Source organism: Tenebrio molitor, chromosome 1 (genome assembly GCF_963966145.1).
Source record: "Tenebrio molitor chromosome 1, icTenMoli1.1, whole genome shotgun sequence".
Taxonomy (NCBI): domain Eukaryota; kingdom Metazoa; phylum Arthropoda; class Insecta; order Coleoptera; family Tenebrionidae; genus Tenebrio; species Tenebrio molitor.
Window position 1 is genome coordinate 2,395,536 of NC_091046.1, and position 16,597 is coordinate 2,412,132.

General features: G+C 45.6%; 1 protein-coding gene and 1 long non-coding RNA gene across 4 annotated transcripts in view; one reads left to right on the plus strand and one right to left on the minus strand.

Annotated features, from left to right (window-relative positions):
- Nucleotides 1–16,597, plus strand: part of LOC138124270 (titin-like) — a 146,172-nt gene that overhangs the window by 50,130 nt on the left and 79,445 nt on the right. For both annotated transcript variants that reach the window (XM_069039265.1, XM_069039261.1), the window contains exons 21-31: nt 533–696; nt 974–2,735; nt 2,784–2,990; nt 3,045–3,205; nt 3,281–5,521; nt 5,717–7,127; nt 7,214–7,624; nt 7,780–7,892; nt 7,942–8,122; nt 8,176–8,253; nt 14,233–14,340. In XM_069039265.1, coding sequence (XP_068895366.1) covers nt 533–696; nt 974–2,735; nt 2,784–2,990; nt 3,045–3,205; nt 3,281–5,521; nt 5,717–7,127; nt 7,214–7,624; nt 7,780–7,892; nt 7,942–8,122; nt 8,176–8,253; nt 14,233–14,340 — 6,837 coding nt within the window. The remainder of the gene's footprint in view (nt 1–532; nt 697–973; nt 2,736–2,783; nt 2,991–3,044; nt 3,206–3,280; nt 5,522–5,716; nt 7,128–7,213; nt 7,625–7,779; nt 7,893–7,941; nt 8,123–8,175; nt 8,254–14,232; nt 14,341–16,597) is intronic.
- LOC138124329 (uncharacterized) overlaps nt 1–16,597 on the minus strand; it is a 79,009-nt gene that overhangs the window by 38,438 nt on the left and 23,974 nt on the right. For both annotated transcript variants that reach the window (XR_011157102.1, XR_011157101.1), the window contains one exon: nt 14,296–14,386. This is a non-coding gene — a long non-coding RNA (uncharacterized lncRNA). The remainder of the gene's footprint in view (nt 1–14,295; nt 14,387–16,597) is intronic.

The following is a 16,597-nucleotide window of genomic DNA, read 5'->3' on the forward strand; positions in this document are numbered from 1 at the left end:
TTAGCATTTTACACGGAGCAAAATTTATTTACTAACAGAAATAGAAGTAGATGTTTAAATCTGTCGTCGCGTTAGATAGTTTAACACACTTTTGGACGACTCGAGAAGAGATGACAAACAGAAAAAGGCATGTTTCTTTTTATTTTTATAAAATTGCGGAACTGGAATATGTTATGGTACCGGAGCGAGGACAGATAGGACGTAGTGTTTTAGAGTTTTGGTTTTGTTTTCCGGTCCGACGCTTTGGCAAGCGGTCTTCGTTTGTTAACGGCGCGCGACAGAGACGCTAGACAAGATCTATGGAGCGCAATTGCGGAAATAATTGCCAGAATGTACCTATTTTTACATAATGTTCTGTAAAAATATTTTGTTGTGTGTGAATAAACAGTTTAATCCCACACTTTTCTTTATTGCATCCGAAAAGAGTTAAATCGGGCGTCGCTCGAGTGTTTCCAAACAAATTTAACAAGCGCGGATCGAAAACGATCCGAATTAGATCGATTTCACAACACGGTCGAATTTATGTGTGCAGCTCTGGAGCCCACCGAAGCGCCCAAGTTTATCCTGCCCCTGTCAAACGTGATGGCGAGGGCCGGACAGAAAATAAAATTGGAATGCGAAGCTTCTGGATTGCCCCCACCAATCTTGACTTGGTCACACAACGGCAAAGCGGTGAAGGAGACGCGCGAGCTTAAGGTGAGTCCCATTGTTTGGTACTAACGCATTTCGGAAAATTCGATCGATCGATTCGATCCGATCGAATTTCGCCGATTACTCACGCTGACGACGTATTTTTATCTGGGAACACGTGGGTTTCGCTTTTTTCCGTCTTGGCACCGGTCCGAAATACCTCCGAGTGTCGCGTTTTTAAGAAAATGCAATTTCATCCGGTGCCGATGGCGACACACCCTCCCCTCGGACCGGCCGAAGCCCGGCTGCAGCTGCAAACCGCTAAATATAATTCCGTTATTAGTTGCAGTTCGAGGGGAACAAAGCGACGCTGCTCGTGTTCGAGGCCTTCCCGAAGGATGCCGGCACTTACGTGGTGCACGCGAAGAACTTAGCCGGAGAGGCGTCCAGTGCGTGCAGCGTTTCGGTGAAGGGACGCCTCCCGACGGAGACCTCCGATTCCGAGCTCGCCAGCGACATGGAGCCGGTCAAGCCGTCCATACAGCTGCCGCTGACCAACGTGACCGTCGCCGAGGGCAATCGCGTCCGTCTGGACTGCGTCATCGTGGGACAACCCGAACCGGAAGTGATCTGGTACCACGACGACCGCCCCGTCAAGGAGTCCCCGGACTTCCAACTGCTCTTCCAAGGCGACCGCTGCTCGCTCGTCATCCAGGAAGCCCTCCCCGAGGACGCCGGCCAGTACAAAGTCGTCGCCCTCAACTCTGCGGGTGAGGCGTCGAGCAAGTGCTCTCTCGCGGTCACTCCCGACGTCGCGACCAAACCACCGGAACCCGTGGAGCCGTCGGGCTCGCCTCCCAAATTCACCAAGCTCTTGTCCGACGTCTTGGTCTCGGAGGGCGAGCGGGTGGCCTTCGATGGGTGCGTCACCGGCGAACCCACTCCAGACGTCAAGTGGTTGCTCAACAACCAACCCATCGCGGCGACGGACCACGTCAAGATCACCCACGAGCCCGACGGTACCATCAAACTGGAGATCGAGAACGTGCGTCCCGAAGACAAAGGCGTGTACACCGTCAAAGCTGTGAACTCTTCGGGCGACGCCAAATGTTTCGCGCAGCTCATCGTCAAGTCGATGAAGCCTCCGGAGACCGTCAAGCACGAAGAGATCAAGTCGGCCCCCGTGTTCAAAGAAATGTTCAACGACCGAGTCGCGTTCGAGGGTACTTCGACGAAATTCGAGTGCATAGTGGTGGGGAAACCCACCCCCAAGGTCCGGTGGTTGTTCAACGGGGACCCCGTCGCTGGCAAGAAGATCTTGGTGTCGACGTCCGGCGACCGTCAAGTCTTGACAGTACCAGAAGTGACCAAAGACCTAGAAGGTACCATCACTTGCGTCGCCGAGAACGAAGCAGGCAAGGCGAGTTGCGCCTCGACGCTCTCGGTGCAGAGCGTCTCGACCATAACGCTGCCAGAGTTCTCCAGAGACATCACCCAACAAATCGAGTCCTCCTACATGCTCAACAGAGAAGTGCACACCCAATCTTCGAGCAGTACTTCCCGCAAAGTCGTCACGTCTAGCGGCGTCCAAGAACCGCACGTCCAGATGCACAGCTTCTCGTCGCAAGACCAGAAGAGCTTCAAGCAGATCAACCAGCAGGCGCCTCAGATCAGCGAATCCCACAAGATCGAAGAGTTCCACCAGGTGGGCAAGCAGCCGCCTACCATCATCGAAAAGTCGTCGTCTGTCTTCACCGCGGGCAATTTGGAAGAGACCCAGCGGAAGACGATCGAACACGTGATACAGAAACCCGCGGTCAAAACGAGACCGCCGAAATTCGTCACACCCGTGATGGGCAAGATCATCGATCAGAACGTCGACGTCATCTTGGAGGGTATTCTGGACGGACAACCCACGCCCCAAGTGACTTGGAGCAAGAACGGCGAAGATCTGCGCGAGAGTTCGGGCTTGAAGATCACTTTTGAGCGCAACAGAGCTTGCGTGACCATCAAAAACGCCAACATCGAGGATGCCGGAAGGTACACCTGTGAAGCGGTCAACGAGGCAGGGAAGGCGATAAGTACCGCCGATTTGGTAGTGAGAAGTGAGTACGCTAAAATGCGGCGAGCTTTTCTGACCAGACCTGTTGCAGAAACTGTATTCCCGCCTGTTTTTGGGCGCCGCCTCCAGGCCCAAGTTGTCAAGAATGGAGATCGCGTCGTGATGGAGGTCGAAGTCACGGGAACTCCAGACCCTGTGGTCACGTGGTACAAAGATGGCGTCCCGATAAGTGAGGCCCTTGGAGACAAAGCCAGGATCAAGTCGATGGGGAACTGTTACACCGTCATCATAGAAAAGGGTAACAGATCTACTGAGACTTGGGGGGGAGAGATTTTGACAATTTTTTTCTTAGCCGAGCTGAACATGTCTGGACGGTTCATGGTCAGAGCTGTAAATTCCGGAGGAGAGGCGCAGAGCATCGCAGACATCGCGGTCTTCGAACCGACTCCTGACACCATGGTGGAAGTTGTCAAAACCGTGGTGTTTGAAGATGTGCGAAAGCACGAAACTCTGGTGAGTGACTTTTCATTGTGGTCTTTCAAAACTGTCGATTCTCTTGTCATTTGTCTTTTTTCCATGCGAACGTAGACGTCAGCTGCTGACAAAGTGTCTTCTACGGTTTCCACCCTCCCTAAACCCGTAGAGCTCCCTAAAATCCCTTCACCATCCTCCCAGATTTCTTCCAAATCCGAATTCAGTTCGATGACCAAACAGGAATTTTCCAAAGAGTCAAAAACGGTGAAATTGGAACACACCGTTCCAGAAATACCCGCGCCCCAACTGATAACGAGAGTTGAACCTCCTCTCCTGATACGCGAGACAGATTTCCAAATCTGCCAACCCTCTAGTGAGATAGTCGAAGAGAAAAAGTTTTCAACCGAGGAGACCGGAATCGAGACCAGTTCGATTTCCAAACAGTCGTCTCTTCAGTATTTCGTCAAGAAGATTAAGGGAGGGGAGGAACCGGTAGTTACGGCTCCTAAAGAGATTTCCGTTCCGGTGCCGATCAAAGCCGAAGTGTACAAAAAGTTTGAGGAGGTTTCGTCCAAAGCTGAGACCAAAATTCCGGTACAGATCGAAACTAGGACTCCGGAGCCCGTGGTTCAAGAGTACAAGTCTTTCACTCGTGAAGAAGTGGGTCTCAAGCCTGAACCACCGGCGGAAATAGTATATCCGTCACCTCCTCCCATTTCTAAGGTACAGGAGAAGGTCAAACTGATCGAGGAGATACCCCAACAGAGTTTTTCTGAGAGGATCGAGAAGTCCTTCCAGTCTTCGTCTTCGTCCAGTTACAGTCGCCAGGTGGAGAGCGAAGTCAAAGGTATGGAGCCTTCTGCCCGAGGTCTTCAGATGGAGAAGGCGTGGGCTCACAAATTCTCCGAGACCCAGGCGGAGAAGGCTTGGCCTCCACCGCAACCAGAAGAGCCCAAGATTCAGCCGTCGTGGTCGGTGCAAAGTACTCTGGAGAAGAAGTGGACTCCAGAGGTGAAGAAAACCGAGCACATGGTCAAAGAGACGAAGACTGTCATCGAGAAGACTCCTGTTCATCAGGTTTTTCAGAAAACTCAAATAGTAACTGAACCACCGCCTCCTGTGGTGACACACTACATAGGCAAAGTCACGGATGTCCAACACAGTTCCTTCATGCAGTCACGCTACGAGACGAGCTCTCAAAAGCAAGAAATAACAGAAGAACGAAACGTGAGACCGTCTGAAGTGATCAAGGCGTGGCCTCCGCCGGCCGCGATTCAACCGCTTCCGAGCATCGAGGCCTTGATCCCGATCAGGCCCGTTTCGGTGCAAGACATCACCGACGAGGTGTACTTAGAACCAGGTCCGCCGCCAGAAATCGCCTTCGCGCAACCGCCCCCAAGAGAGCGGAGCCAGTCTTACGTGGAGATGGTCGAGCAAGACTTGGAAAAGAATTTGAAGATTCCGGCTAAAGTGCCTCCCGGTGGCGTCAGAACGATTCCCCCACCACTCCCTCCCAAGAAAGAACAACCGAAAGCGCCCCCGATCCCGGCAAAACCAGTCAAAGCGGTCACGCCAGTGGAGCCGCTCAAACCGTTCGAGAGATTCCCCGACTTGGAACCGTTCCCTTTTGTGGCGACACCTGAGAAACCCAAGCCCCCCAGAGTAGGTCCTCCTCCCACTCCGTCCAAGTTCATCAAAGGCAGATTCACGGACAGCGACTACGAGAGCGATTTCGACACGATCAAGATACCGCCAAAGTGGAAACCGTCGGCTAGCGACACCGAAGAGCCCAGTTACAGGAAAGTGAGAGCGCCGAAGTTTGTCTCGACGGGGCGGTCGCGATCGGTGGAACCCGAACCACTTCCGCCATCTAAGTTCGATCAGCCGCCCAAATTTCAAGGACCTCCTAGACCCGACATCAATTTGGAAGCCGCCAGACGCAAGAAAGAGACAATACAGCAGGTGAAGAAGCAAACGAAACATTACACCAGGAGTCACGAAGTCAAGAGAGAGGTCGCTCCTCCCCCTCCTCAACCGGAGATTAAACCTGGATCGCCTCCGATTTTCGTGAAGGCTCCGTCTCCCGAGAAGAAGAAGCCGGACTCTCCCAAGATTAAACATAAGATGACTGTTGACGGATACATGGCAGACACGGATGAGCCTTTCTTCCAACAGAAGAAGTCGATGAAAACGGAGTATAAACACGAGGAGAGGTCCGAGTATAAGCACATGTCTCAGACTAGCGAACGAATAGTGGAAAGTTCCCAACAGAAGGTCGTTGCTCCTAAACCCCACGCTCCTAAAGTACCCCAACACAAGAAACACGTCACGTCGTCGGTTTCCACAGCAAAGAAGGTTCGGTTTTAGTCTTGCGTGTTTGGCTTTCACCTCTACTAATCGTTGACGGTTCTCGTTGATTGTGTAATAATTTTGCTTGAGATTAGGTAACACTGGTCAAAATTTCTGGCATGGAGTTAAAAACCGCACTTCTGGATGTTTTCCATTCTTTTTGTGCAATTTCTTCGGTGATGATTTGAGTTTTGTTCGAAGGAACTTGTGGCCACGCCCATCATCACGAGCGTCTCCTCCGAGCACCACGTCGAGCAACAACAGAAGCACACCAAGCTCGAGCCTTTCCCCTTCAGACCCGAGCCGCCTCGCGGCAAGAAACCGCGCGGTCCTCCACCCCCCAGTCCTTCCAAATTCGTCAAGGGCGAATTTCGCGAGAGCGATTACGAAAGCGACTATGAGGGCCGCATCCCCCCTGTGTGGCGTCCCGCCGATGCAGACCAAGAGCCCAGTTACAAACCGGTACGCCCCGTTCTCACCCCGAGCGGACGCCAATCGCAACAGTCGGGCCGCACGCCGACCCCGCCCACAGAATTCGACCGACCCCCGCACATCGAAGGCCCGCCCCGTCCCAAGTTCGAACCGATCGAGAAATTCAAGCCGAGCGTCAAGCTGGAAGAGATCATCAAACCCTCCCCTCAACAGGTGGTCAAGCCGAAGCCGCTTCCCGCCGAGACGATCATCGCCACGCCCGCCGTACGCAGAGATGTGGTGGTGATCCAGCCGGGCACGCCTCCCGAGATGGCGTACGCCCCGCCCCAAAAAACCCAATATTACAGGTCCATCACAAGCGCCCCCTATCACAACGCCATCCAGACAGAGACGTCGAACGTGATGCATTTCAACGAGGCCAGCGAGAACTGCAGGAGGACAGTCAGTCTGCAGCAGACCACGAAAGTGATCAAATTTGGAGATCAGACGAGGAGGGAGGAGACCAAGTTGGAACCGTTCCCGTTCAAGGCGGAGCCGGAGAGGCCGAGACGTGGCAGCGCCCCGCCTCCCCCCAGACCGAAGAAGTTCGTCAAGGGGGAGTTCAGGGAGAGCGACTACGAGAGCGAGGTCGAGGGTGCCAGGATCAAGCCGAAATGGGCCCCCAGCGGGAGCGACTCGGAGGGGTACCATTACAGACACGTCAGAGCTCCGGATTCTCGATCTCTGAGCGCCCCGGCACCCAAAGAGCGCGTCGTGTCCCCCCTGGAGTTCGACCAGCCACCCTTGATGCCCTCCACGATCACCACGACCGACGTTACCGACAGTGAAGTGAGGAAACGTCACGAAACCAGTTCCTACAAGAGATTCTCGGAGAGCAAGTCGGGAAAAGTTGTTGCCAGGAGCAGGTCGTACGAACCTCCGGTCAGACAGGAGGTTCTGCACCCGGGAAGTCCCCCGGAGTACGGATACATAGTCGACAACAAGATATCGAAAGCGACGGCGACGAAAATCGCGTCGCACCACATGGACAGCATGACGAATGCGTTCAAGTCCACCACTAGCAAATTCGCCAGGGACATAATGAGCGACGTCAACAAGCAGCAACAGCAGAAACCAGTCGTCAAAGTGGAAGACGGTGATGCCCAAGTGTATCGGGAGGAAACCAGAGCGGCCCAGTACGGTGAGTACCTCGACCAGTCGAAGTAGGGTAACACCTAACCGTGGGGGTAAGGGTCTAACACGTCTAACCCTAACACTCGTCCTCAGGAACGAAGCACGTGGACCCCGATACAGGTCTCATCTACTTCAAGTACGACTTCGGCTACGAGTTCGGGATAATCCTCCCTGGGGAAAGCAAACAGGGCGAGATCCCTGTCCCGAAAAAGACCATAATAGAGCCCCCCAAACGCGCCACAGATATAGAGATGCCGGTGTACCACGAGACCACAAAGAAGGACCCGAGCGCCGCCCCATTTCGCCCGAAAAAATTCACCCCCTCGAGCAAAAACGTAAAATGGGAACCGACATCCGAGAGCGAGATGTCGGAATACGAAGGGGAGAGTAGGAAGCGAGGTACAACCCTGCAGGCATCCAGATGGGACCCGTCTTCTTGTAGTCCCGTATCTCTGTCACCTAGTTTGCCTAGCACATCTCCAGCTTTTAACAGTACTATTGCAGGTACTTGGTGTGCGGGTTTGGCTTGAGCTTCGGGTGCGTCCTAACGGCTCCGCTCTAGCAAATCTCTCTAACCCAGTCGGTGTTTTGTCTGTATTCTTGTCAGTCGACCCTGTCTCGTCTTGTCACGAACCTGTTGTAATTGAGCGTGTTCGCAGCTTCTGGGAGGAAGGGGGCCGAGACCCCGCCCAGCTGCCCCAGCACTCCGGGCAGTACCCACGGCAAAGTTCCCCAAAACGCGGCCCAAGCTCGCGCACCCATGTTCATAACGGTGGGTCCCCACCCTCTCTCTTTACACCTTCTAACCGCCACCGTTCCAGCCCCTGCGCAACATCGCCGTCGTCAGCGGACAACCGGCCAAGTTCGAGTGCATCGTCCAGTCGGAGCCGCCGCCCAACATCCTCTGGTCGAAGAACGGCCGAATCATCGAGAACTCCAACGACTACCAGCTCCACTACCGGAACGGAGTCTGCCGACTGACCATATCGCAGGCCTATCCTGGTACTGTCCTTTCCGCCCCTCGTTTCGTCTTAACCACCACTTTCTTTTCGCAGAGGACGCCGGCATTTACAGCTGCACGGCCACCAACTTCGTAGGTACCGCCAACACCACGGCCACGCTCCAGGTCCCAGGTGAGCGCCGTTCGGCTTACATTTAGTAGATTTAAGGGTGGCGGTACTACCTTAACACGCTAATTTCGGAAACGACGCCTCAGACACTGCCAAACGACTAGATAACGATTATGTCCATGTGAATAAGTGCGTTGTTAATCATGTAGATTTGTTAGTTTTGTGAAAATTTTGCTTCACGACTGGTTTCTATCATACTATTTGATGCTTAATCGATGTATTCGAGTACTTACTCTACTTTTTTTTTGGTATTGTTACCTACAAGTAACTGTTCTGGTCATGTCTAGTTATAGTCTATTGCTATTGACTTTGTATTTGTTACTCGATTATTTATTACATTTATTTGTTGTGTCTGTTATAATCGATATTAAAGCTTTTCTGCAATAGTACCTCTTTTTACTTATCTGTGTGGGTTTCCTCTCCTTTCTCTTTTCCCTAGCAGTAGTGGTTGGTTGTGGGTATAACGATAGGAGTAAGTAGATTCTGGGATTCTTCTCAAACTGACTAATTAATTTAGACGACCCACTGAACGTCCAACAGTGAAAACTTCTTTAGGCGCACCATACGGGCAGTGAATTAGTTTCATGCGACACCCTAAAATCGTCACGCGACACGCTCAAATCGTCGCAGACTCGGACTGTGCTCACCGTGACTCATTACTTATTTATGCCTTGTTCCTGATTCCTCCTAGTACTATCATCCATTAAAGTTTAAAGCACTCTTTTTATTTCTCGTCGTTTTTAATTTGAGAAAAAACTTTCGTTTCGTTGATCCCTAGTATTTTTCTATTAGTTGGTATAACGGTAAGTATAATTTAAATATCTAATAACAATAATAACAATAAATAATAACACGGCGGTTCATCAACCATGAAAGCACTATTAATTCAAACATAATATAAAAAAAAGTACCTTCGAAGGTGTTATCATTATTTGATAGAAATATTCGTTATGATAAAATAAATCCGGCCTCGATGCCGTGCCCCCTTTTTTATAATAATAATTAATAGAATATGGCGGTTCAACAGCTTCGTAATTCGATCAGTGAAGTTAAGCACCATCGGCCGCGGTCAGTATTTGGATGGGTGGCCAATAGAGGGACCGCGTTCCGTTGTAAATTTTTGAATTAAGAACCATATCTATAAATAATGAAAAAATGGAGTAAAGCAATTTTAGTTTATTTTTTTCTTCGACGATTGCCACTTAACTGAATGTCAATTATGTCAGAATAGTTGTGGAGTCCACCGCTAGATGGATTCGTCATGTACTTTTTTTTATCTCAGTAAAAAAAGCACATTTCAAATTTTGTTCTTCTCAGTTTCCTTTAAACAATTTTTTTTTACCAAAATCCTTATTTTCAGAAAATATTCTTTCTTTTTTGTATTATTCTTCTATATACTTCGAAAAAAACAATCTGTTGCCAACGGTCTCAGCCTAGAGCCGCACTCATCAATAAGCTCCGTCACAATTTTATCATCTCCTGGAGGTGACCAAGCCCGAGACTTGCAAAAACAAAATTGGGTCGCATTCTTATTCTTAGAACGGCCACTCCACGGTTCCGATCGGTTCCAATGCCCACTTTATGACATCCCAAGATTAAAATATACGTTCCACGGCCATCGAAATTTCGACTCTTACGTTTCAATTTCGACGAAAACCAGAAAAGCCGCCAGGCCCGCAACGTCCATTTCTCTCTCGCTGCGCGCACCGCAACGATAACAAACAATTTCTTGACGAAAATCGGGGTGTGGAAAGCGTCGTTCCTCCGCTTCGCACTTCAAATAAGTTGAATTGGATGCGGGATGCTCCGCATACGTTTCTATTTCTGGACAGCTTTGGGCAAGCTTCCACCGTACGGGGGCCGATCTTCTGATTCGATTGTTTACATCTGCACGTTCGCTTTCTCTGGAACGTTGGCTTGTTCTTTTTTGGAAAAAGTGTCGCCGCGCGCGACCGTTAAAAAAAATTTGATGATTCTTGTCGGCGAGGCCGCGCCGAAAATACCGACAATCCGATTTAGAATAAGTGAGTAATACCTGGAGTCGAATTGTGCCAAATAATTTATTCGGTGTCTAAAGTTAGCGTGGTTATTGCTTTCCGAACGGTGCCGATGCGTTTTCTTTGGATGTGGAAGAACGCGCCGGAAATAACGTGGACATTTTCAAAATGCCAATCGATAAATTGTCACTTTTGGCAGCCGAAGCTTTCGCCTGGTCCTTCTCAACCGGACACTTTACGTTATTATTATTATTAAATGGTGCGACTTGAGTAACGCTTCAAAAATTGCACCCCTTGACTCATCGCTGAATTTCTGTCTAATAATAGAGCCGCGACCTGAAACTTGGCCGACTATGTCAAAATTGTACATTGTTTACTCATTTCTAGTCCGAAAATGACTTCACCGGCGATGATACTTTCAGTGAAATCACACCCGATGACACCCATTTGATATTGAGGCTGTTTACACATCCCAATCGTCTTCATTTGGATCGGTTTCAATTGGACTGCAACTTCGACTTTTTCGCCTGCATTGTTGCGCCACATGTTCGCGAGATGTTGGGGATTTTCAGGATGTTCTAAATCTGGAAGCGCATATTTTTCAGGCGCGAATTCCATATTGTAATAGTGATGCGTTGTTTATTTTTGGCTGTGATTGCGTGGAATCGTGCTTAAAAAAAACTGAAAGGATTTTTTATGGTGATGTTGAGCTGTTAAAATCAGAATCGTCAATTACCACGACATTAAAGTGATGCTGGTCGAGCTCGATCATTTGTTGCTGCACGGGGAGCAGTCGAAGGACGGGTTACAAGCGCAAGTTGAAAAATAAAATTCTTGACCTGAATAAAGCCAACGGAATTTTATTGTGGATCTGTTGGAGAACTCGAGAGAAAAATAGGCGAATTAAACTATGTCTCCAGGAAGGATTGATGAAGAAAATGTAAAAAAAATTGCTATGTGTGTTGGGGATTGTCTTGTTGAAATATAAAAAATATAAAATACAAATACAAAATTGAGAAAGAGAGAATGAGCAATAAATTGAAAAAGTATGAATACAACGTATTGTGTAAAAAATATTTTTTGTGCAACTGTACGCGAAACGAGCACTTCGCGTATTTAAAACAGGCCGCGAAATCCAATTTCCCGCCCCCTGCGATTTAACATCGTCGAGATTGTTGTGCCTCGGCCGTAAGCGGCCTCGGCGACAGTTTTTCTTTCGGTACGTTAAAGAATGATTTCGCGGCCTCGATATACATAACATAACTATTAAAAGCAAAGAATGTAAGTGAAGGAAAAGCAGACAAAAAATTATAACATGATAATGAAACAAAAAGGAAGAAAAAAACCTATTGGAAAAGGTTCTATTGTACAAGCACGGACATTCTTCTTTTATCCCATCTGCAAGTCAGACAGAATGATTGGACTTCTCCTGCTTTTCTACATAGATCATTCCACAAAAAATCAATAGGATCGAGATCTGAACTTTGAGAAGGCCAGATGATTTTTTTAAGTCTCTTGACTTTCTCTTATTGTTAAAGAGTTACAACACAAGTTTGAAGAATGTTTTGGGTCATTGTCTTCTTGGAGAGTGAAACTTCTGCCGGACACGCTACTGCTACACGGAAGTGCGTGTACGGACAATGTTATGGTAATCTTCTTCTCTCACAGTGGGATCAAATTTCATAAAGTGATCAACAGTCGCTGCTAAGCGTTTCAAAACGATATGATTTAATAGTACTGCAAAATGTCCAAAAATAAGACACTTTTCTTGTCAGAGTAGCCAATTCTGACGTAATTTTGTCCAAGACAAACTTTTTTTGTTGCCCCTTTTTCGCAGACACCCATCTGTGTCACCTTTTTTTAAATCACCTTCTGTTATTTCCTTTCCTAAGTGTTCTTGAAGGTTTTCTTCAGTCCTTCTATGAGGAAAAGAGAAAATACTGTTTTTTCACTCTGCGTCACATGCTATAAGGGAATGGTGAAGTAGTTTTCGAAGTGTTTTGTCTCAACTCTTCGAACGTGTCACAAATTGTGACTTGACTTTCTTGGTCGAACTTTAAGTGTTTTTGCAACTCAAACTTGGTAAATTGAGTTGAAGGAGCTTCGGTTTTGAAATTGCGCAGATCTTCTTCGACCATAGTAGCTTCTCGAAGACTTTTGTTTGTCAGCTTTGGAATGACTAGAAGCTGCTTTTCTGGTCTTTTCTAACAACAAACCTTCCAGTAGAGTTGCTACTTCTTTTTCTTCTAATGTGATCTCACTGACGGTCAATGTGGAGCGAGATCTGATAGAGCTTCTTTTTTCTCTGGTAATCTATCCAAAGGCTCCTCGTGCCTTTTTTTTTCGGTGGACGTCATTTTCGTAATGCTAACAGTACAGTGAGGACTATTTACTTGTGATACCTTCTTTGTTCAGGTGCTTCAGTCTTCAATCTAGTGATATCGTCTTCGGTGATTACTTCTTCGATCAAGGAAACTTCCTCAGGAGTCATTGTTTTGTCACCTTTTCTACTTTAAAAAGTCAGAGTTCCTTCAAAATTTTTTTTCTGAATGATCATTCACGACGGAGCAGCAGTTTTTCTTGTTTCTTCTAATTCCAACTCAGCAGATCGTCTTACTGGTTTGTTTCTGGGTTTATAATCTCCTTGTCTCTCCGAAGACGTCTGTAATTTTGAGTGTACTGTACAGGATGCGTTCTTCTAACGTTTCCCCTTTATCAGTTACTTCAATTTTCAATTTTTCTGTACCTTCAGTGGTAGTGATTTCTTCAAAAACTGCAGCTTCTTGAGCACTTCTAGTTCTTCCCGGTTTAGAAGTCTGACAGTTTCTTCAAAGATCATTTCCTTTCTTTAAGCTTTACTTAAGCGGTGCAAGCAGTTATTTTTATTTCTTCTAACTCTAACTTAGCTAACTGAGTTTGCTGGTTTATCACCTGCTTTAAGATCACTTTCCTTCACGTACAGTATCACTAACACTAACAGTTTTGTGTGGAATTGTGCGATAAAACATACATTTAAAAATCCCCAGTAGTTCTTTGAGGAACATTTGATTTTTCATTAGAGAAATAACTTATTTTATTATTTTACTCAAACTTTAAAGCTTGTAAAGCGAACTATAAAGTGTATAAATAGCAATTTTTCAACCAAAATAAACTGATAGAAAAACCAATTCTTGTTTTATTTCTTACAAGAAGGAACACAAAGTTTGGTCCTTTGGTGTTCGTCATGCGAAGGTTTCATTGCATTGCGAAAAGAAAAAAAAAAATGAATGTGCTAAAAAAGCACAGGTGGAAATTTATTGGTTGCAAAAATCGAAATTGTCGAGGTAGATCCGTGATCTGCACAAAAATATTTAAATATTAGTGAGAGAAAAATTTTGTTTGATTTCGTTTCGAAAAGTGGTGCTTAGAGGATAAAAGAAATGTAGCGTTCTGACGCTTTTCGCTCGTTGCAAGCCGCTACAAAAATAAATCGAAAATAAATGGAATAGTTGGAAATAATCCGTTTACGAAATAATTTCATGTGGGAGGACTAAAGTGGGCGATATAATAACAGGTCGGAAAAAATATTTGGTTTTTCCGCTCAACAAAAACCGAATTCACTTAACAACATCATAATTTTCGTACATGACTAAAAATACCTGTTGAAAAATGTGGACAACCGATTCTTCATAGCGAGATAAAATTACGCTACACTATTTCTGGTAATTGCGCTTCTCGATTCGACTTTTAAACGGCCAACGCGAAAAAGTGAAAAATCAATCCCGAGTGCTCCACTCTGACAAGAGTCATAAAATCGCGGCACAAACAGATTTGAGTCACACGTTTTAACGATTCTGATCGATTATTTTTGGCACAAATGTCGATCCGATTGGACTTTAATCGTAAAAACTCGTCTATTTATAAAAGCGGACTAGTTGCGAGTTGTCGCATTTAATGCATTATTGAATTTCATGTTTGTAATTTTTTTGTTGATGAAATCTTTCAGGAGTTCCGTCGCACATGTATGGAACTTACAGACAACTGAAGACCGGTCGAAGAAGTGCCTCACCTGAATTACAATTCTACAGACGTCCCGAATCGCCGTCTTCAGCTGGTAAGTCGAACGGTCCCCGTTGCGGACTCGATAACAATTATTACCACTGAAAAAAAAAAGACAAAAAGGTGTTAAGTACTCACAGCGAAGTAAATTATTAGATATATTATCCTTAATTATATTAACGTTGCCAATATTGCCGAACTAAAATTACTAAATCAAATGTATATATTTTATAACATTTATTTCATATTTTTTACACTAATAAAATTTTGTTCGATACACGATTCTTTTAATTGCGATTCAGACACCAAAGATGGCTTAACAGCCGAATTACTGGGGCTCCCAAACACTTTTTATTTACACTGGTTTTGAAAAATATTTAACATAAAGAAAAGAAAATCTATCATCAACAGTGTGTGACGTTAGAGATGATAAGGGTTCTTTACTTTGAAAAGTTAAATTTAAGACTTTCAAAGCTTTTTATTTTAAAGAACAAGTTACAAAGGCACTAAAAATGAGTTGATGTTAACTTTGTATTATTTCACTTATTTAAAATAAAAATAGATTAATGACCGAGGCGGAATTAGAAGAAACAATATATTAAAAGAACACATCCAGGTCGCTATTGTTACTAGAAAGGACACTACCCGAGTGAGAAGAAAGAATATAGAATTGGCGATACACTTGTAAATTTCTGTATAAGTGTTAGGAATTGGAATTAGATGAAACAAGAAGAACTGATTGTGCTTTTCAAAAACAATTTTCCAGACAAAACTGTCAAAATTAGGGACATTGTTTCCATCGAAAAGAAACTATCTAGTGGTAAACCAGCAATTCAAGTAGCTGAGTCAAAGATGGAAGAAAGGAGAAGAACTGCTTCTACGGCTCAGGTGTTAAGAAAAGAAAATTATCTTTGAAGAATTTGTCAAATTTACTAATTTTAAAACTCTAAATGGTCAACAGGCTCCTGTTATTTGAAAATGTAACTACGAGTCAAGACACAGAAAAGTTGAAAACTGAAATACAGTACTTCCGGTGTTACAGAAGTCAAAGAGATTATAAAATTAGAGTTAGAAGAAACAAGAAGAACTTCTAAAGCTGACAAGACTATAAGTGCTCAAGAAGCTGCTGTTATTGAAGAAGTACTTACGAGTCAAGATATAGAAAAGTTGAAAACTGAAGTACCCGATAATGGGGAAGCTCTAGAAGAACACATTTCGCATAATACTGTCAATATTACAGAAGTCACCTCTTCGGAGAGGGAAGGAGATTATAGACCCGGAGACAAACCTGTAACACAATCTGCTGAGCTAGAGCTAGAAGAAACAAGAAGAACTGCCTCTATTGCTCAAGTAATTATTCAGGAGAAAAAAAGTACTTTTGAAGGGACTGAGACTTTCAAAACTAGCAAGGCTGACAAAACAGTGACTCCTCAGGAAGTTCCTTTGATTGAAGAAGTGACCACTGAAGAGTATATAACCAAATTGAAGACCGATGCACCTGGACAAGAGAAAGCACCAGGAGAACATATTCCTCACTCTACTGTTAGCATCACTGAAATCACGTCTACCGAAAAAGAGAAAGATTAGAAAATTAGAACTGGAAGAAACAAGGAAGACAGCATCGACTGCTCAAGTGATATCTCAAGAAAAGAAGGCTTTGTTTGAAGAAACTCAGGTCAAATCTACGACTGCTGATAAAACGATCATCTCGCAAGAAGCATCTTTGTCGAAGAAACGAGAATCGAAGAAGATTTGAGTAGATTAAAGACGGGGGTACCAGATAAAGGTGAGGCTCAGTCGGAACATGTTCCTCACTCCACTGTGAGTTTTACTGAGGTCGCCTTAGAAGAAAAAGGAGTCTACAAACCTGGTGATAAACCGGCAACTCAGTTGGCAGGCTTGGAATTCGAGAAAACGAGAAAGACAGCGTCTGCTGCTGAGGTAGTAACTGAAAAGAAAGAGAGTACTTTTGCGATCAAATCTTCAAAAGCTGACAAGTCCTTAAGAATCTCCTCTAGTTGAAGAAACGACCGCCGAAGAAGATGTGAACAAGTTCAAACCCGACAAACGTACATTTTGATCGTTCCAAGAGAATGTGGGGCAGAGTGGAATAACTGTTCAAGAAATAACTCATAAAATCAAAATGGAAGAAATCAGTTGTAAAACTGAGGTGAAATGGACCTTCAAAGATAAGTAGATAAAAAATAACAGAAGATCTTACAAAGGAATTGAGCACATACGGATAGAATGAAGGAGATCATATCTTTACAAACACGTGACAAATTTCTCTCTATCATAGGTTCTAGTAGTTG